The sequence below is a fragment of the Vanessa cardui genome, chromosome 2 (assembly GCF_905220365.1).
Source record: "Vanessa cardui chromosome 2, ilVanCard2.1, whole genome shotgun sequence".
In the NCBI taxonomy this organism is placed as follows: Eukaryota; Metazoa; Arthropoda; class Insecta; order Lepidoptera; family Nymphalidae; genus Vanessa; species Vanessa cardui.
Genome location: NC_061124.1, coordinates 7,066,351 through 7,088,716, shown reverse-complemented (window position 1 = coordinate 7,088,716; position 22,366 = coordinate 7,066,351). Strand labels below are relative to the sequence as shown.

Sequence of the window (22,366 nt, the reverse complement as noted above, 5' to 3'; positions counted from 1 at the left end):
TACTGTCCACCTGGACCGCCCGCAGGTCAGTGCGGATGCCCGCCTGTTATACCGGGAGCAGGGAATAATATCAACCAACCTGTGTGCTGCCGACCATGCGAAATACCACCTAATCCGTGTTGCCCTAGATTCCATAAGGGTAAAAACACTTGGAAAAAATATAAGTATCTCGCCTTATTAGTATGTTTTCCACTTATTATCTTTCAAATGTTTAATGTTTCTGGACACGCAACGCCATATAAGGGAGAATGTAGAGATTATGAGTACATGCGTATACGCACGAAAAAATATCCTTGGAGAGACGGCGTACAAACTCTCTTTCACAATGATCGCGTGAACCATTTACCTGGCGAGTGTGAGCCTCCGCCTCTTGACTGTGACTGAATGTGACCTTTACAAGTTGTGCACTGTTAATAAGTTTTGTTAAGACAAGTGTTCAAGTTTAATGATCGGATATAAAACAATGTTACTATTAATTAGTACACAAGGAAAATATAAATAGACCCTTCTGTGTATCAACGAGGAAAAGGTGCGCACGCATCGGGATGAGAAAGGGCGTAAGTTGACGACGGCGCGCTAGGGTTGGCCTAGAGCCGACGATCAATAGCCGCGCTGACGTCAGTGTAGTGTCGCGCGCTATTGGCTCCCCCGGCATTATTAAATAAACCTCCGGAGCGAGTGGCGCGCTAAGCGACGCGCCGCGGGCACAGCACCGCAGCACGCGGCGGGCCCGCGCACCGCTCGCGGCTCGCCGCCGCCCGCCATGGACGACATGCCGGACCTTTCGCACCTCACGCCCGAGGAGCGCGCGATCATCGAAGGTGTCATAATGCGTCAGCGACAAGAGGAGCAGCGAGAACACGAGATTATGAGGTGTGCCCTTGTCTTGCGCCCCGCGGTCCGCCTCCACCTCCACTAACTCCCACCCACCCCGCTCGCTATATCTTTCTACTTACTGCACCATATGTGACAATGTTGTGAACGTGCTTCCATGTTATTTCATTACAAAAAATATAATTTGGTTGTTGAAACGTTTCATTTCTTTAATAACTCAAGTGTATTTTGCCTATAATAAGTTTGATTGTTATGGAACCTGGGTATTGACGTGTATTCAGTGCCTCATCTGCGCGAACCAGCAATCGTGATTACGTATAAATGTACGTATTCCAGGAGCGAGATTAGCACACTAATATCTTTTATGCGTATATTTAGAGTACTAGGTAGATAGAATAATAAAGTTAGTGTCTAGCAAAGAAAAAGAATTTATACGGTTAATATGGAAATAATATTTCTATTCAAATTAATTTATCCATCACCAAATTAGAATTAACAAATTTGAACAAGTCTGCATTAGTAATATAATGCAATAATTAAATTATACCGCATTCATGAAGTTATTGCTTTGTGTGTTTCAGGACGCGTTAAATATTAACAGTCTCAGAGCAAAACGCTCTTTCGCTCGTATTATTTTAATACTTGATTGCTTTTTTGACGATATTAAATTCGGACACGTTTATTGATCTCTGTTTTACTTGGCTCGACATTTGCACGAAGTACTAGTGGTTATTGACGCTAAGTAGGCGCTTCGCTTGCGGGAGCGTGGATGCAGTAAGATATTTTAGTGACCTACTTTCTGAACTGCATAACTTTGTACTAAATTTTCTAAATGTATGTAAAAGTGAATAATAGATCGTATTGCACTATACACCATCTCGTATACTTGTACTACTATAATATACATTTCTTTTAAACTATTTTTGTAAACTATTTCGATTTCGAGGCAGGGTTTTTATAATCCATATCAGACAAAAAGAAAACCTAAATATTTTATCTTTCGATTGCTTCTGGTCTTTTATTCTAAAATAGAAATAAATATCAGACTATAACATTTCATTATCTATGGGCAATAGGTTACGTTAGTATCGGTTTTTATAAGCAATAATTATGGTACCTGGTATCGGTTTTTTAATCAAAATTGTGTCCTTTGTTTTTAGAATTATGTATTTTTACTTACCATGTACAGATTTACATGATAGTTTTATTTGTGTCGCATGCCTCGGCTAGGTAAAAATTACTCTATTGAATTTTGAAGTAATTTCAACGGATTACATAATCACCACTGTTTTCGTTATGAAATTCGATCTAGGTTTTGTTTTTTTTCTTTACTATTTATATTTTTATATTAAATTATACTAGCTACGTCTAACCTGTATTAGGTTAGGCATAAGAATTACATCAAATCAAATCAAATTATTTTGTATTTAAGGTGGCTCCTAAAATCGTTAATCATAACATTATTAATTTAAATGTAAAGTGATATTAATATAAATTAATATTCGTTTCGCAACGTGTATTCGTACTCTGTTTGGGTCCATAAAGCAGTTACTTATTAAATAAATTGCAGTCAAACAAAAGGCCAAGGTATTTTCGGCTAGAGGAGAATACTTCAAAACATATAATTAAAATGCAGTAAAGCTGGAGTAAGATTCAAATATGTAGATATTATCTATCTATCTATATTTGATTCTTACTCCAGCTATCAAACAAAGACAAAACAATTATTATTATTATAACACTTTGCTTTTCTTTTTGCCAAGTGGCCTAGTATTTTAAATTAGGCACTTTGATTAGGTTTAAATTTTGACTACTGGGCTAGCACTAATCTGCTGATCTTTATAATCAGTTAATAAATTGGGACAATGTTACTACCTTCTCATAGTTAATATTATAAAAATAATGATTATTGAAATATTTAGGACTTTATAGATACTTTAAAATTAACGGTGATTTAAGTATTTAATGATCAATTTATTTTATTTTAAAAAAAATTTGGCGATAAAATTATCATATCATTAATCATCTGCGAAGAAATTAAAAAAAACAATACAAATTATTATTACACGCTAATATAGGTTATCGGATAAACTACAATTTATGAATTGAAACATACAAAACAATTTTGACAAAACTTTTGTTTTTAATGTAAGCGGTAGTCCCCATTATAAATAGTTTTAACATGATTATATCACATTCTCTCTGTAAATATTTCAAGTGATAGAGATAGTTATATACATAAGTATACATTGAATATATAATGATTTTCTTTTCTTTGCTGTATCATGTGAAAACAACGACCTATCGTTGTTGGACTATAACCAATCAACACGGAATCGTCTGTAGATGGTACAGTTTTTCATTTTTTCATGTAATGTTCAGCAAATCCGCCGGTAATACATAGTAAAATTTTATAAATTATAAGTCTTTTCTATTTATTGGTAGGCTGACTGGTAAATGAGCTGGAAAATGACCTGATATACATACTGATGTATGTAATACGTAACTACAACTGTCCATGGACATTAGCTCCGTAAAAACATTCCTTAAATTGTCAACGCTACCAACTTTGCCCGTAATTACGCTGGCCTCTTCAACTGAAATACCACAATAATAACTACATATTGCTGTTTGGCGGTTGAATATGTGACGAGGAGGTAGGCTTGTCGTAATTGTCGTGTTAAATATATTATAACACATAAAATTCTATTCACGTATTAAAATATGCAATTTATCTACATTTACGTGTCTTCGTTAGCTTTCAAATGATAATATATTCGTAAAATTGCTACTTGTTAAAACTATTCAGTTTTTAGAGGTTTCTAAAGTAAATGTCGTAAATAAACACATTTTTAGCGCTTACCTACGTAGGTATGTAAAACAATTAAAAACCGTTTATAGTTGTACCGGAAAAATAGAAAATAATCTAGAAAATCACATAATAACTATGTTTTATAAAAATACATAAAACTTATTCCGATCTTCTATCTCAATTGGTATAGTAAAATGTTCTCTAAAGAATTAAGTTGGCAATTTATTTATATAAATCTTATAAGCACACAAATTTAGTTTGTTGTAATAAAATAAATTTGTTGCGATTAAAAAAATCGGGTGTTCTTCATACAATTTTATTAACTTTTAGTCATCAAGAATGAGTAACATATAAAACTAATACCTTAAAACATTCAGTATATATATTCTCATATATAAAAAAATGTCTAGCTATAAATTTATTATAGATACAGCATAAAATATCGCCCGCTGTATTGTTTCTTCTAATGACATACATGTATATAATCTACATTTACTACTTCTACAATCTTATATAGGTATATACAGCTTTAAATACTTCTTCTGAGGTCTGTGTTTCCTCAGCTTTATACGGCAAGAGTGTGGTTTTAGGCAAGGTATATCCACCTTATACTGCGTCAATATTTATCATCAGAACAGGGCAAGATAAAACCAATTATTGACTTTACGCTTACGAACACTTTAAGAGATTTTTATACTTTCTCAAACAAATAGCGGATCTAAAGTTACTTTGATTTTTCCTAATAAACTCATGATATTTGGGGATGTGGGGTTGATGTTTGATGACTTAGGTATTTTTTATACTTTCTCAAACAAATGTCGGATCTAAAGTTACTTTGATTTTCCCTAATAAACTCATGATATTTGGGGATGTGGGGTTAATCATGCGCTGTATGAGGTACAGTAAAAGTAAAAAAAAAACCTCGTAAGGCAACCTGCATTTTTCAATCACTATGACAAAAACCCAACATTTTACAAACGCGATATTTGCGGAATACATTCCAAACCGTTTTTTTAAAAGGAGTATAAATTTTTTCAAACAGTGGGACATTTATGAACTGTTACTTTAGTTGGATTTTTATTTTACGAGTCTATATGTAAATTTATGGAACACAGACGTAAACAAGATGAAGTGGCAGTGCTCGAGCAGTCAATTCGCACGAGGAATGAAATGCAACGAGCTGCAGGCGTAGAGCTCGCGGCCACCTGTCACATTTGTTTGAAGACTAAGTTTGCGGATGGTGTCGGCCATTCCTGTCACTACTGCAGAGTTCGTTGCTGCGCGAGGTGTGGCGGAAAGGTTACATTGCGTTCTAACAAGGTAACTATAACAATATAGGTTCTATAATCATATTAATATTATATCATTCTATGTCACTTCGCTTGCAATTTTTCATATGCAATGCCCTCTACATTTTTTTAGACTAAATTAAACCGATATCATTTTATATAATTTTACTAAGAAACGTCTTGTGTTTGATTAAAACAAAATGGAAATTTGTAGCAGTTATGTTGTAGAAAATATGGGCAGATAATGTCATCTAACTGATTAAATTCACATCTGGGTGCATTCTCTATTCTCTTAATAAGATAGACAAGGTGCATTCCAAGCTCAGCACACTTCTGGGATTGTAAAAACTACTACCTTCTAACTGGAGTTTAGAGTCTACTGAGAATTTCTTGACAAAAAAAATTAAATATCTGAATTTTTATCGCCCTCACCAATATTTTGGTGCCTTCAAAATCAACGATAGAAAGCGAGTGATGTCACAAATACATCTGGCACAAAGATTAAAAATAACGAATACTTAATAAAATACTTAAAACGTTTATTATAATCGTGTAATTATATTATTATAAGTATTTCGCATCTCTAGCTTAAGATATCACCTGCACTTCTGTCGCTAAAAGTATATCAGATCAGATATCTACTCAATACAATAAAATTTTAGACCAACTAACTTACATTACTTTATAAACATAAAACATCAAAAAGTTATTTGTTTTTGTATTATTTTATACATATTTTGTTTGTTATATTATTGAAGTATATAATACTGGATATTACTATTTTCCTACTAGAATTAGTAGCTGCAAGGATATTCAAGGTAAATAAAATTACAGGTTATATGGGTTTGCATACTTTGTCGCAAAAAACAAGAACTGTTATCAAAAACTGGTCAATGGATACACAAAAGTGCCGGTCAAGATTCTATGCTTTGGCGCATGGAATCAGATTTGAGAGGCTTGCCACCTCAAGGGGATACCTCATTGGATAAGAGACCAAAGTTAGAACGGGCCCATAGTGCCGCAGAAAAGGAAAATCAACCTTTACAAAGATCAGGTAGTGCACTGCGTCGGCAGTACAGTCAACAGGAGGCACGGTGTTACGGGGAGCTCGAAGGACTTGCCCGGACTCATCCGCATCTCGTACACCCGAGACAAAAAGCATCTTACGGTGTTGAGGACACAGGAATCCCGATGCTGCCACCTCAGGGCACGCAACTGCTGCCGTTGCCGCACACGCCCGGGTCGCACCCGCCGTTGCCGCCTCGCTCGTCCTCCTCGGACGACGAGGTACCGGAGTGTATCTCCGATGAGAACGACGAGTATCGCGACCGTGGTAAGTGCGCACGCTCTCCCAGCGCCACTCTATCCCACCTGTGTCGTCACAATTCCCTTCCATCCAAGCGATTTTTATTTGTCACCCACACGACAGCTACACTTTACAACACGCAAATATTTATACCGTAATTCTAGTGTATTAAGTACGTACGTTCATAAAGTTTCTGATCAAAAGTTTAAAAGTATATCACATTATCTTTCAACATTTTGTAGCGATAAAGTTAAGGTGTTCCGTGCGAGGTATACAATTTTATTAACGGTTGTAGTTCTTAGATAGTGTCAGGTTAATTAAAAGTTCTAAACGAATAAGCCAATTTTCACAAAGAAGTCTGTTTTCTAGAGCACCTAAACTTATCCATAGGTACATATACATATTTTATGTTTACATCATGTCTGTTCATTTAGTATGTATGAGAGAAAAAATAAGTAAGTACTCTGACTATTCATTTCTCTGAGACCGTGTTTAACTGATATTGTATATATATAGTATTTTTTTCAGATATAGACCTGTTATATGTACGTTTAAAAATATATGTTGTTAATCATTCGTCGCTATGCATATTGTAAAAAAAAAACACTTAAATAAAATAATGTTCAAAACGCCGCGAGCGTCTCGCGCGCCTCTGCTATACGCCCGGTTCCGCGCCGTGCTTCGCGCCGCGTCTTCTCGAACCTCACTACGCCCTGAACTGTTCGCAGGTAATGCTAGAGATAGGAGCGCTCCCGAAGCTACCAGAAACCAGCGCCAAGCGATATTAGATGAAAAAATGAAAAAGTTTTTATCGGTGAGAGGGCGTATTTCGGGAAAATGATGCGTTGTAAACTAAGCTAAATATTATAGATGTTTCAGTATTGTTATTGTTCGTTTCTCGTTTTGTTGAATCTACTTCTTTGGTCGGCCAATTGTGATCGCTATTAAATTTAACTAAATTTCTATCTTTCCTAATACTTGAGTCATTATCATCAACAAAATCATCTTTCGCAGAAGTACATGATTATAACATAACAATTACAAATATAATTTATGATTTTGTGCATAAATAAACAGATTAATAAAATAAAACATCTCAGCATATATGAATGTACCTCTGCTTCTTATTGCTTGAACCAGTCAAAATTAACACGTTCCTTTTTTATTTATATTTCTTTGGGATAAATGCATCTTTTCTGGTCATGGATCATTAATATTTAAATTTCTCTTCATGCCATATTGCTGTATCTTGAATTAATTATATCTATATGCGTGCAAACGACTAGTAAATTTTTAACAACGTTTTACTCTTTTTTAAAAGTTAAAAATACAGTCATGTATGTAATTGATCTTGCCTGGAAGTCCAAAAGTATTAATTCCACGCTTTTTTATCGTCTACATAATCTTATACTGAATAAAATATTCAATATTGTAAATTAGATTATCATAGAGATGAAATAACTGTTACAAACTGAGTAATTTTTTTGTCAAGATGACATACAATTACAATTGATCAGATAAGAAGGCAAACATAATTCCTGTGACATTTTTTGTGGTTCAAGCAATGCATGTTTGGGCGAAAAGAAGTGTAACATACTTGGTTCAATGTAAATGTCTTAGATTTTGTTGCAATATTTTTTTGGAACGGTTGTTTATTACTTTATTAGACTTAAATAAGTTGTCACACATTCTTTCCGCTTTTGCGTGTTCACCGCTTTAACTGCGTTTAATTTGTTTTGTGCTAATAACGTAAACCTAGGGTCGTATCGTTCTCAAGTAATCACCGTGATAAATTTACGTTACGTCTAACTATAAAATTTCTCTTGAAATTAAATTATAAATATAACAATAAGTTTACAAATATTGAAATGATTGGTTCCGGGCGCGTACGGGCGCGCAAGTCGTTGGACGGTTAAAGAACATTGGCCCGTTTCGACTAGTTGCTATTTAACCGTTGTCATTCTTAGGACAACTTGAGGCGTGTTCATCTCTCCGGAACCCACACCTGCGCAGTACCAGCGTGGCTGCCAACAATTATTACAATTTCACTAATCATTCACCGGCTTCGTACATGCCGGAGGCGCGCGGAGCGTTCGATACGGCAAGGACGGCGCCGGCCGGCGGTCGTAGCTTCGACTCGGTCACAGATTGTCGGTGGCGCGCCCGTGACGATGGCGAGGGCTCGTACTTGCGACCCTACGTCACTGATGGGGGTCCGCGTCCTGATCGTGCCGTATATAAGAGTGCTTACTTGTGGGAAGACTCCTCCGATAACAGACGTTTCACGGAAAGGAGAAAAAAAACTGTCCGCTTCGACGGCCACGAAGGTGCTGCGACGTTCCCTCGGGGGGGTCGCGATGCATCTGGCGGCCCGCATGACTGGGCCTCCTTACGCTGGGAGTCCGAGAGACAGACTAGCCAGGACTCCGCTACCAAAGACTCGGGCATCGATACGTCTAGCACTTTCACTTCCAGCGAAGACTCGAACAGGGGCGATTGCCCTAAGGTATATAAAGAACATTGCTCATTTCTTGTACTAAGGGTTGTTATTAGCTTGCTTTTAAATCGAAAAACTTATTGAAAGATTTAAGCTCAATTATCAATGACTTTTTAATTTCGGAATATTATAAATATATATATTTTTAATACGTGCCCATAAATATTAACGGCTTGAAGCTCAATTAAACAGAAAGTTACGTAGTCTTTAACTTTTATAATAAACAAAAACGAATGGAAAATATGAGAGCGGGTTATATGGCATAGGATATTAGTGTTTGGCTGTAGCATGATTGCATTCGCAGGCATGATTCGTTTCACTAAGTGTGCACTTTCGTAATTGCGACACACTTTTAGCCAAATTTGCTGACTGTTTGTGACATACCTATATATTTTTATGTTGACTTTATCCTAAGCGCGTTACATTTCTGACAGTTCCCACTTAACTGGCAAGTCTCCGCTGACGGAACGCGAATGATCGGCCATATGGTTTTGCGGAAGAGTTTGATGGAAGGAAGTTCCAATTACTCCTCGGCAATTCTAGGACTGAAAGTAGTTGGAGGAAAAATTCTACCAGACGGTACACGAAGTGCGGTCGTTGAAAAGGTGAAAAAGGGATCCATCGCAGACTTGGAAGGACAGCTAAGAATAGGTTATTAACACAAACTAATAATAGTTATCTTAATTACGAATCAACATTTATTAAACTGCTATCAATAAAAAAAATATTAAAATATAAAATATGGTTTACTTCTTCAGGAGATGAAGTATTACAGTGGAATGGATATGCACTTCAAGGCCGTACAGCAGACGAAGTAGCTACAATTGTGGCGAACAGTAAACATGACTCGCATGTCGAGCTCGTAGTCTCGCGGTCGCTGGCCCCCAACAGGACTGTCCAATCCTGGAGAGCGCATAAAGGTGACTTTTTTGTTCAATATTATTCAGGAACAGTTTTGAATTTAAAACAATACATTGAATAGATATATTCTTTTCTACAATTATATCATTTAATAATATAAATATTTCATTTTGATTTCATAATAAAAACCTAGTTAATACATGTCATGTCACCCAAGATTTAAATTCTTAATTTCGGGATTGTATACCAAATCATAACTTCAAAATCATTGTATAGAAGTGTACACTGAAATCATGGGTGGCTGCGAGAAGCCGAGCGTCTTGGTGACTTCACCTGGCTCACCCGATATTCACGCCCGCCGCCGTTCTGCGCGACACAACCACAATAACATCAGTGTCACTGGTCGAATACAGGTAATAATGGGTGGGCAGGTCCACCCACTCGTCAGTTATTCTAATTCCTAACTCATTTTTAGCTCCAATTTATGACTGAAGCAAAAGAGACTTAACATAATATAAAATCATAGTTGACATAACTTATTTATATCACCTCGGTTTATACGATATGCAGTGAAATTTTCTCAGAGTTCATATAACTTCAGTGTTGTGGGATATTCTTTATTTCAACATTAATTTTAATAGGTACCTGACCAGATTAAGTTGTATAGTTAGAATCCTTAAATAATCAATACATGCGTGATTTTTTTTTTATTTTTTAAAAGACGAATTGTTATAAACGAGATCAATTCGTTACTATTTTTTTTATAGTTAAAAGTTAACTTCGACATCCCGGCACTGCAACTGCTTGTAACAGTGCTATCAGCCACCGGTCTCAGCCCAAGACCAGATGGTTCTCCGCGATGTCCGTATGCCAAAGTATTTCTGCTGCCTGATAAAAGCGAAAAGAGCAAACGCCGCACTAAGACCCTTGCAAATACCCTGGAACCCAGATGGAATCAGACCTTCGTATACTGTGGAATACGAATAACTGATATCAAAAAACGAACCCTAGAGGTAAAGATGTAAAGTAGTCTTATAATTGCCATTGTTTTATCTTACAGCTTTTTTCTTAACCCATAATATTTTCTTCTGATCAGGTCACTGTATGGGACTTAAATCGTTACGGCCCAAACGATTTCCTCGGTGAAGTTCTCCTTGATCTGGATAATATTATTAACCACGAACCTACCTGGCACATCTTGAAACCACACGAAGAAATCGTTGGTTATGGTGTAAGTATACATTAATTTATAAATAGAAAAAACTTTGTTTGATTCATTTTTTTATTTGTAAAGAGTAAATTACCCTATCTTCAGTTTTCATTTTACCATTCTTGATCGCTCATAATTTATACTATATTTATTTTGTCATAACATGTTTATATATGAGAAATGTAAATGGAAACAACCTTTCGTAATAGCGGTACCGCGACGATGACGTGGATGGAGAGCACCTATCGCCGCCTTCCACATCGACTTCGCGTCTCTCCGACTCCGATACTCCAAGCGAGTGCGACCTTCGCCGACATCATTCGCTCTCCAGCCTCGCCTCGAGCTCGAGTCCTCCGCCACCCCATGAGGTTACTTCATTGTTATTAATGACGTAAAATGTATTCCCATTAAAACTTAGATCGACCGACCTATTTTATAAAAGAGATAGAAAGCCATACACCATACTAACCTAACCTAAGAGTATGGTAATGTCTTTTCATCAATGCAGGACACTACCTACAATAATACCTTCGTAGGTTATAAGGCCAGGGGATTTTTTTAAAAAAGGACTTAAATAAAAGGAGTGCTGAAGTCCCTTTTTAAATTGTTATTACATTCACTTTAAATACATGTTGAGAAAGCGAACATTTTGGCAAGTGACCGTTATCGTCGCACGTCAGACTTTTTATTGTGTTAATATGATAAGTAGGCGGCCAACGTATCCACTTGATAGTATGTGTTCACCACCGCCCATAGACTCAAGCGCTGCACGACATATTAATCATTTCTAACATCGCCAATACGTCACCAACCTTTGTCTTAACTACAAAGGTTGGTGACGTATTATACACGTGATTACGGTGGCTACACTGGCCCACTCATCCGTATAGCTATAAAATAACAATAATAAGAAAGCTTAGAATTCTTGAGGTCAAACCCTTGATGAACCCAACGACATCAACATGTTGTTGGGTTATTTATGGGGTTATGTCGAGAAATTCTCAGTAGCAGATTGGAAGATATAGTACACTCGTACCTCTGAAAACACACAAATGACGAACGGCGTCCTTAGTCAAAACTATGTCCGAGTTGAATTGATATTATACAATCGAATGAAATAAGAATAGATTAAGAGAATAGAGAGTGCGCTTAAGCTTGCCCACACGATAAGCACATGCAACCACTTGTCATACACAGAAACACGCACACAAACACATATGCTCTGCGTAGTAGTGTAATAGCTAACTAAAAGTATCACATGTATTATTTAAAGAAAATTTTGCTTTTTAGATTGAAGGAACGCGATGTAGTCGTCGGGACATGTCACCAGCGGGTCGAGTGAGAACCGCCGGCATGTCCAGAGAACGAGTGAGACTCAGTATTAGATACTTGAATTTGAGTCATGATCAAAATAATAATAACAAAAAAATGACAAAATATTTTTAATGGTGTACCCGCAGAGCGGGTGCGGCGCGCGCTCGCAGTCGGCGGCGGGCGGGCGCAGCGCGTCGCCGCGGCGCTCGCTGTCGCCGCCCGCGTCCGTGCCGCGCTACGCCGCCCACGACGCACACGCCTTACGTATGGTCACTTCGACACGGAACTGTCTACTCATATCGCTACTTCCGTTTGAATCACAGAAGTTTACCCGATATCGACTCTGTTATTTAGGAGCGTTTTTCTACTGAGACTGGAGAATGCGGTATCCATTTTCACGATCTAGCCTTTTCGTTTTGAAGGCGTGCAGGTTTATATTGTAATTTTACGACCCAACTGTCCTATTATCGTTGGCTCGCAAAATTAATATCGCTATGATTAAATTACGCGATGAGCATGATCCAATTATAGATTTGGGTTTGTGTTTACTTAAACGCATATAATGACACGTCTTCTTGCCCTAAAGCTCAGCATCGGTATGTACAAGTTAAACTTTAAATGTTCTGGTAAATCGTTAAAATATTTCTGTTTCCTTATCGTGGTCCTACAATTCGCTGTGTATACGAATGCCACTCATGTTGCGAGTTTGCGACGTATAGCGGAGGTGTTCGGCCACGGTAGACCGCGGGCCCGGACCCCGCACGGAACACATCGTCGCGACTTGCACGTATCGCGATCATCACCACTTTACTGCCACTTACTGTTCTACCTTCCTTCATTTTTGTTTCACGCATCTTCCGCCCTCGTCCTGTACCTAAGAGCACGCTAACCACTCGAATTATGATACGTTGTAATCATGATTCCTCATGAATGCAACTTTTATTTTCGACGATCTCACAGTGTTTATGATTGCATGCCATTCTACTTACTACCTTAATTCTCTTTCAAAGCCAACTTCGTAAGTTATTTTTCAACTTATATACTTATTCGATGTATTACTTCGATGAAAATCTTAAATATTATTTGTCGTTGGTCATAACTATAACTAAACAAAAAAAAATGATAATAAGCAGTTTGCAATAATTTTCCTTACAAAAATCATCAATAAACAATAGTAGAAACAGATATTTATTTAGTCCGGGTCGATATTGAAACAATCAAAGTTGCTGCAACTAAAAGGTGGAAAGCAGCTTACGTTACTTTGCAGTGTGCGAGGAGCGCGGTGACGCCCGGCTACCAACACATGCGTATGCACCGCGGTTCCAATCCCGCTCCGCCACAGCCACTCCCACCACTAGCCCCAAGAAGCGACAGCTGCCGCAAATACCACACCAGGTATGCTGCACCAGAAACATTATTGTGATCACATAATTTCAGAGTTGCTCTGGGTGAAAAAAGACAAATATGACTATTATTTTATGTGCAGCAGAGTGGGCAGAGGGCGATGCGCGCGCAAGTGTCTGCGGATCTTGAAGAACGTAAGTGGATCGCCCCGCACCACATTGGCGCCACACTTACCTACCGCAGCACGCCACAAGGTCAATACATCCATACCTTCACTTGCTATTTCGTCGTCATCTGCAATCTTCTGACGTTATTCGAAAACGCAGCGGCTTACTCATGCCGGAAATATCGTATGAATGTCGATTCTAATCATCGTATCACGTTATTAAATAAAAAAAAAAAATTTCTTTGACACATTCAAACATTTAAAAAAATATATCAATGTAGGCAGTAAGTACTTTAAAAAAAGATCCATCCAAATTTAAAGTTGTGTTCAAAATTTGGAGGAAATGCTGTTTTTTAAACGCGTACTACACATATACATATTTTCACATAGTATGCTCGATACATACATAATACAGAATACAAATAATATATTATCGATGAGATCACTAACCACATAGACGACATGTTTCATTTTAGTAACATGTAAATTCTCTAGAGTTATCTTAAATTCTAAAATAATCAAAGCGAGGTCATATAATTGGCGATATAGAAACACCACACACATATTACTCGTATTACTGTAGTCATACAAACAGTTTGCGGTTGTTGAAGACGGTGTGTCTATTCTCTCTCTGGTTCGTCCCACGGACTGTGGATAGTATAACAAACGCAGTAACATTATTTAGGCTGGGAGAGACACTATGCAGGGCTATCTGACTCTGAGCTTGCGGCACGAGGCGGCGGCTGGGCGCCACGGCGTCGCCTCTCGCCGGACGCGACCGCCGCCGATTCAGACCTCGAGTCTGTCGCCTCCGTCACCTCTAGTGCTTTCAGTACGCAATCTGAACGACCTCGTCCCACAAGGATGCTAAGGTGACATTATATTGAATAGTTTTCTTATCTTATCAATTATATACATTTTCTCTAACTTTTGAACTTATTCAAATGAAATTATTATTAAGTCGAATTGAACTTCACAAATCACAAAAAATAATCGATTTTTTTCAATTTATTATATTCGGCCTATCTTTCCTACATGTGACCAAAAATACATAAACCAAACATCTTTTTTTGCTTTCCGTTTAGCCATTAAAAAAATATAACAGAAAAAAAATATCTTGCATGAAAAAAATATTCATTATTGGTTGCTTCCATGCTTTACAGCCGGACGCAAACGCTTCCCACTTATAGCACATCCTCCTTTTGTAATAGTTCTCCATCCGCCCTTGAGTATCATTACGATCAGCCGGCGGTCGGGATAACTGACGGTACACGACATTTTTTGCAATATAGTTGTATTACACCATCGGAGAAATCTCACCGTGTGCGTCCCAACCGCCGTCAACGTCGCACCTTAGCACGCAGCCGTTCTGCCGGTGCCTGTCCTAAAAGCTTAATTGAATTAAGTAATAGGTACAATGACAATCTTGAACTAAATAGCTATTATGATGAAGCAAAATACAACAGATCACTTTATTGTAATTCCGATAAACTTCATATGCCTTGTAAAATACGAGCACAGAAAAATCCCATCAAAAGAAAATTTCAGAGACAGCCTACTCTTTACTACCAAAATTTAAACAACGTGAATGAAAACGATTTATATCAAAGATATGAAGAACTAGCTAGAATACAAAACAAAATAATAAACACAGATAATATAATAAACCTGCATACAAGAACATTACCCGACGTCCCTTTTTTTGAAGATGACAACGAATCCAATATAAGCGACTTAAACCGTGATACTCATTTAAATAAAGATGAATATAATCACCATTATCACGGTTACACAAGTGATGATAGCATACCAGAAACTACGATACACATTAGTGTCGAGAAACAAAATAGCTTAGATATAGAACCTTATAATATACATCGGGATGTAACTTTAAGTCCAAAAGTTTTAGATTTGCACAATAATTCTCATTCTTGCCCTTTAATTAGAGATATCGATAGGAAGACTTTTTTATCATTAGATCTAAGAACAGATTGTAGAGATCAAACTAGCTTCCCCGAATATAACGCAGCGAGTAGTGAATTTGGGTATAACGAAAAATACAGAATTCCTAGAATCTCTAGAAGTCGTTCAGACTCAATGGTTTCAACTAAAAGTTCCCCTTCTTACTCAAAACCTGTAACACCAGATGAAAGTAGTACAATTTTTAAGAAAATGTACGTTTCTAACATGTATAACCAAGCACCTGAAAGTATGCATGTTAAGGATTACAAAATAACGAGTAATTATAAAAGTGTAAGCAATATCAAAACACCATCGCATAATGTAAAAAATCATCACCCGCCAAAATCCTTACCTAACCAGCGTAGTATAGATAACTCATTAAACAAACCCTTGTATATCGAAGAGAATGCTTACACCCCGGCTTTTCCTAAAGCTGAAACCTACCATTTAATCCCAGAATATAGTAAAATGGCTAATTCTTTATCTGTTGGTCTTTCTCCCACGAACCTCGGCTCGCCCTGTGGTCTGCTTTCATCCGACGCCCCGCACTTACCACCCGATGACACTCATCACAAAACTACCGAAGCGACGACATACCTTCCCGGGGATGGTGACTCTACTATTGCTGAACAAACCCGAATGCCGCGACATGGGGAGCATAATTCAAAACGAACTAACGAAAAATCTTCAACGGATGTCACAAACAAAAATTCTGAAATCAATTTGAATACCGCTGACTTGGAATGCAGTAATGATTACGGAGGACGTGAGAATGGACGCAATCACAGCCAACAACAGCCCCTCGAGAGACGCGAGTCAAGGCGGGGACAATTCACCAGAAGTCTTAGCAATGCTGATGTTCCTCCTGATGAAAAAGCAGGTATATTTTTAAATTCAATTACATAATTTGTACTCATAAATTATAAGGTTTTAAAAATAATATTTATATATTGTTATGAAAATAATAATCCCTATAAAACATACACCTCAAGACGGCAGTCTCAGTGACACCGCTCTCGGCGGAACAAGTGAAATAGAACCTGCCAACGATGACGTTCTACTTAAAGCTGAACCAAGAGATTACTTCGGGCCTGGTATGGGGAAGAAAAGCAACTCGACCTCGCAGCTATCCGCCACAGGTAAACTATAGTAGCTCTAATAGGAATCGTTGATGTCAAAACACATCCTACACAAATAAATTGTACGTGATATTTTAGGATTAAATATTGTATTATAGAAATAACTAAAACTGGTAAAAATGCTATATTTAAGTGATGTGTTGATGGATTGATCGACAGGAAGGAAAAGAAGGTTAGGTTTCGGTAAACGTGGGAAAAATTCGTTTACGGTTCAACGCAGCGAAGAAGTGGTGCCCGGGGAAATGAGGGGGGGTACCGGCGTCTCACGAGCTTCCTCAGCCTCGAGCGAGAACGACGACGGCAGGTTCGCGGCGCTCATACCCGTCACATTGACACAATAGTGCGGGTTCTGAGGCGGTAGATCTTACGCGACGCGTTGTGTTCGATTGTTCAATCCGATTTAGGCGAACAGTTAGGACAACCTCTGTCTACGTCTAATGTATAATGTGTAATATAACACAGCATGCACCGAACATTCACTTCGATAGATGTATATGTAATGTTGCTTTGCAGCGTCGGCTATGTAGAGCTTTTACTGGTAAATGTATTGGCCTATAAACGAGCGAGTAATTTTTAAAATAAAATTAGATAATTTCAATGCTCTGGTATTACGTTTAGATTTTTAAAAAGAACTGTCTCGCATAAAGGTTGCTTTAATCAACATTGTCTCAAATGCTAAATCATTTACAACATGGCTTAGAAATTAAGTGAGTATTACAATTTTCAAACATTGATTAATAATTTTATCCATTTGTATAAGTAGGTACATATGTTAATATTGCCAGCTAATGATAACTCCGTTCGTATTTTCGTACTTACTAAACACCAATATAAAGCAGAAATCGAAAACCTAGGTATATTTAAGAACTGAAACAAAGACATCGAGAAAGATATTCGAAAAGTATCGGTCGATCCAGGGCAGACAATGTTGATTGACAATAGAATGTACATTAAAAATCAATCAAATTGAATATGATTAAATATAGAGATAATTATATTTCAGGGATAATTAACTTAAGATGTAAATGTATATTCAAAATGTTTGTGAAGTAAATGTAATTGGCATAAATTTATTACGGTATTGAATGTGTTGCGTGTCCGCGACGGACGCATCTGTCGCGTAGAGGGCGGGAAAGGCGCGCGCCGCAAGCGCTCCGGGGCTGCTACCACATCCTTCCAGCGCTCGCACGAGGTGTACTCCGACAGCCTCGCCTCCATATCTAGCTCGGAAGGATCCTCGTAAGTCGCTCGCTCGCCTCGTCCTTCGCAGCTCCAAATCTCTGTGTGCATCGATGTTACTCGCGTCTTCTCCTCTAATCCCTCTTTACGCCTTCGTCTTGTAAGCATGATGCCATTTTGTATTGGTGTTTTTTACTTCACTATATTCCGTTCAGCGCACACGCGTCTTCTCACGTTTAGGCAACGCACCCACTCGGAATTAAAAGGTATATCAGACTGTGGTCTTGAGAGTTTTCATCAATAAAATTAAATTTTCAGAAGTATTTCAGGTGTTATGGCGCTTTACTGTAAACGCTGCACGAATGTTGATGGTAATTAAATGTTGCCTGAAAGCCTAACGATGTTTGCACATTACTGTTCTGGATCGTTTGTCTTCCATTTTATCTATTGTACACTCATTTTACTTTTCATTCATGCATGCATCACGATATTATTAATCACGTCATTTTACGAAACTTATTAACTTTATTCCATTTAAATACTAATAGAGAAATATGAATAATTATAACGATCAATATTTGAATTAAAACACAACGAACATAAATATCACATGATTCAAATACAAGCAATTATATTTTTATCTATATAGATGTTTACAAACATCTATTAGGTATAGATAGATATTAAATGGATTTACTATATTCATATAAATACGAGTGTGTGATAAGTTACCTGTAAAATTTAACCGAAGCCATTTAATGTATGGAGAGGCGGACTCGGTTCTCTCCGGCGCCTTACTCCAAAATGATGTATTATAATACAAATATGTTATTCCAAGTCAATATACATATTTATACCTTTATACAATTTTCTCACAAATAATAAAATAAATAAAAGACCTTCTGCGTTATAGGATTGTAGCAATTCTAAGTTTTTTTTTTAGGAACATTATAGGTTTTAATGAAGGAACTACTAAAGCGCAATGTTCAACCTTTCGGATGTTTTCTACTCGTATTTTGTATCCAGAATATTTTCCTGGCAACGAAAAACTTAAACCTAGTACTTGCGTACTTGCCTAGTTTGAAATGTTACGATCAGAGTCGTATTTTAGTTAATCGTTTTAAAATCATAAATAAAACCTAAAGGTTTTTACGTTGAGTTTTTTAAAAACATTTCATTTAGTTAAAGCAGCTGCAACGCTTTGCGAGTCATTGTTGTACCTACGCTATAAGGTTAAAACAATCGTTGAGTGTTTTACTTTTTACATTTTCTACGTAAAACAAAAACGTAGAGTTTTTTTAAAAAACTTATAATAACAGAAAATATGTTTCTTATTTAAAATGTAACCTAAATTCCTTAAAAACCATGAAAAATATACTTTATGTTAAAGAGGTATATTATATCAGATAATGACTACGACCATGCTTATCGCCTCATCGTCAGCAATATTTGTCAAGGACTGCTTCGGTTTAAGATCTCTAATGCTGATAAAAATTGCGATCTCTACAAAAATTAAAAAGTAATTATGATCATGAGAGGCTACGCAACTTTCGCGTTTCTCAAGTTCGATCGATTTGTAGTTTATGATTTTGATAGACTGCGATGCGGTGTTCTGTATTTTGTATTTAAAATATATTAGCTAGGGTTTTTTTCGTTTTAAATAGGCATTCGTGGTATGTATACATGAATATCTACAATATATTATTTTACTAAAGTATATAAACAAGAAACTGTTAGTTTAATTTGTATGTTGCTGTGTATTTTATGTACTCTCCAAACCCGGCTACTAGAATAGACAATTAGATAATCTAACACTCTCCTTATATAATCATAACGTATCCGCTCTAAAGTTTCGACTTCTAGACATAGTTGATATTCTTTACTGTTACCCAATGATAAGTAACTATTGCATACACCCGTTCCCAATATAATGTAAAGTTCGTTGCATCTTAAGACTACCGCCCTTTTCTTCACTATTGTATCAATGTTTTTTTAAGTCTTACTTGTTACTTACTATGTAATTCCGGTATTAGCAAAAATCCGAGTTTTGTTTGCATATCATTTAACGACTAAAGAGTTAAAAAAAATTATAGCTTTTTTGTCAATATTTTATTATAAAACAAAACTTGGTTTTATTCCTTCATTTGACTCAATTAAAACCAATGCTTATAATTTGAAACTGATATAAGAGTACATTTTTTCTTTCCTAAGAATACTTAAACATATTCTATGTGATTCTTTAACAGTTTGAGGTAAGTAAAATGAAATTCTGTTAAAATCTCAAGTATTTCTTTTGCACTAAAAAATTACAAATTATCACAATAATCAAACTTACCTACTTATAAATAATTCAACGGTTAAATATCAACAAACAGATTTTCCCCTGGGATGCGAGGCTCGGGATCTTCCGATGGAGGTGGCTTATCGGACTTTATTGACGGATTGGGTCCGGGACAATTGGTCGGAAGGCAGCTGCTTGGCGCGCCGACATTAGGCGACGTACAGCTCTCCATGTGCTACCAAAAAGGATTTCTGGAGGTAACGTTAATGTACTATGTTAAACAGCTTTTGCTTCATTCTGATAAATTACTCTTTATTTGGTAAAAAATCAAAAAGAAAAATGTTACAAACACATTTTTCCTTAACTTAATTGTGGATTACTCACAATGTGATTATCACACTCCCCCCTACCTACCATTCCCACAGATAGAAATATGGTTTCGTTAATTATTGGGTTCGATATATTAGAGTTCCAGTAACAATACGTACTATAAAACCCGACAAAATTCCTAAATAATTGTTATAACGTCAATAGCATAATCTGCGTTTATAATTTAATGACATTATCATTGATCATATCATTTCAACAAATTGTAGTGGCATTATTTAATTAATATAGGTGGAGGTAATTCGTGCGAGAGGGCTGCAAGCTAAACAAGGAAGTCGGACTTTGCCCGCTCCGTACGTAAAGGTCTACGTGGTGAGCGGCAAGCGCTGCCTCGCTAAGGCCAAGACCGCTACGGCACGACGCACTCTCGACCCACTGTATCAACAAACACTCACCTTTAGGGAACACTATAAGGGATGTGTTTTGCAAGTAAGTAATTTTTTAATTAAGTTCTTTTCTTAAAGTGTATTTCGGATTACTAAAATCATTACTCAAAAGATAAATACTTGACCAAAGGTTGCGTTCATTTACTGTTAACTTGCGAAAAACATTAAGCATTTATTTCAGCCATATTTAAAATAAAAAAAAATTAAAAAGTTAAAATTCATATAAAAATGATTTATTTATACTCAGGTGACAGTATGGGGCGATTACGGTCGTATAGAGGGAAAAAAAGTTTTCATGGGTGTGGCGCAGATTATGCTGGAAGACCTCAATCTCTCGAACATCGTAATCGGATGGTACAAGCTATTCGGGACAACGTCACTGGTAATATATATTCGATTAAATGATCACCAAATTAATAAAGATTGACCTATGTAAATTCTTACATAGCCACAATAATAATCCGATTGCCCTGTACTATAACATTAAATCTAAAGTAATAAATTTCAATTTTTATACTATATTTAGTATAAAACTTTATCGCTACTATTTACTACAAATATTTACTAATTTGTAATTTTTAATAAATAATTTATATATTACCGAATTATATCCTCCTCTGCATATTTTTTAAAGTAAATGTATGATGATAGTTTTATCCAAAAAAAAGTAAACCTACTTCAAAAATTTGAAAATAATTGCCTTCGTGTATTAATGTCCACTAAAATAGAAATGGGAGCACCTTGGAGCTATTACATTAAAACAAAAAAAAAAAAAAAGAATACAAACGAATTGATAACTCCTCCTTTTTGAAGTCGGTTGAAAATAGCTAGAATCGGTTCTTAACGAACGTTCAGTTTTAACCTGAACAAACGAAATTTAATATATAACAGAATTCAGAACATTTGCAAAAAGGAGAAGATATTTTTTGACGTCGGTAGATAATAATATTTCACGATACTCTTGTACTATTTGTAAATTTTATTGAAACGTTTATTTTTTTTCAGTAACCAAAGTGCAGCAGTGGCTAGTGTGTTCGACGAACTTATATCAATACAATAAATATTAACTTTGTCCAAAAATACATTTAGTGATACTGCTTTAATATCATGATAAACTGCAAAATATCTTGAACATAGGTAATTTTCTATAAAACGAAAGTTGTATGTAAATTATTTGTATTATTATTTTCTTTTGGAATGCCTACCGGAGTTTTGAATAGATAGCATTTTATAGCAAGAAAATAAAATGTATAGTGTACTCGATAATATGTAATTAAGTATTAAAAGCCAAATGCTAAGTATTTTTTTTATTTTCCCAACATAACTTCCTTGCATAAACAAGATAACGACATGCACACATAAAAAAACATATTTTATTAATTATAGCAATAATATTTTA

General features: G+C 36.3%; 1 protein-coding gene across 1 annotated transcript; it reads left to right on the top strand.

Moving 5' to 3' along the window:
• Positions 1 to 399: 399 nt before the first annotated feature.
• On the top strand, positions 400 to 22,265 carry LOC124535343 (regulating synaptic membrane exocytosis protein 2). The gene is made up of 22 exons (XM_047111537.1): positions 400 to 873; positions 4,762 to 4,966; positions 5,770 to 6,268; positions 8,209 to 8,747; positions 9,173 to 9,389; positions 9,497 to 9,658; positions 9,876 to 10,012; positions 10,367 to 10,612; positions 10,696 to 10,830; positions 11,019 to 11,177; positions 12,100 to 12,177; positions 12,270 to 12,361; positions 13,386 to 13,518; positions 13,610 to 13,721; positions 14,319 to 14,505; positions 14,797 to 16,475; positions 16,588 to 16,734; positions 16,894 to 17,038; positions 20,289 to 20,451; positions 20,813 to 21,010; positions 21,215 to 21,349; positions 21,973 to 22,265. The coding sequence occupies exons 1-22, from the start codon at positions 764 to 766 to the stop codon at positions 21,973 to 21,975; spliced, it is 5,481 nt and encodes a 1,826-aa protein (XP_046967493.1). The 5' UTR covers positions 400 to 763; the 3' UTR covers positions 21,976 to 22,265.
• Positions 22,266 to 22,366: the final 101 nt, after the last annotated feature.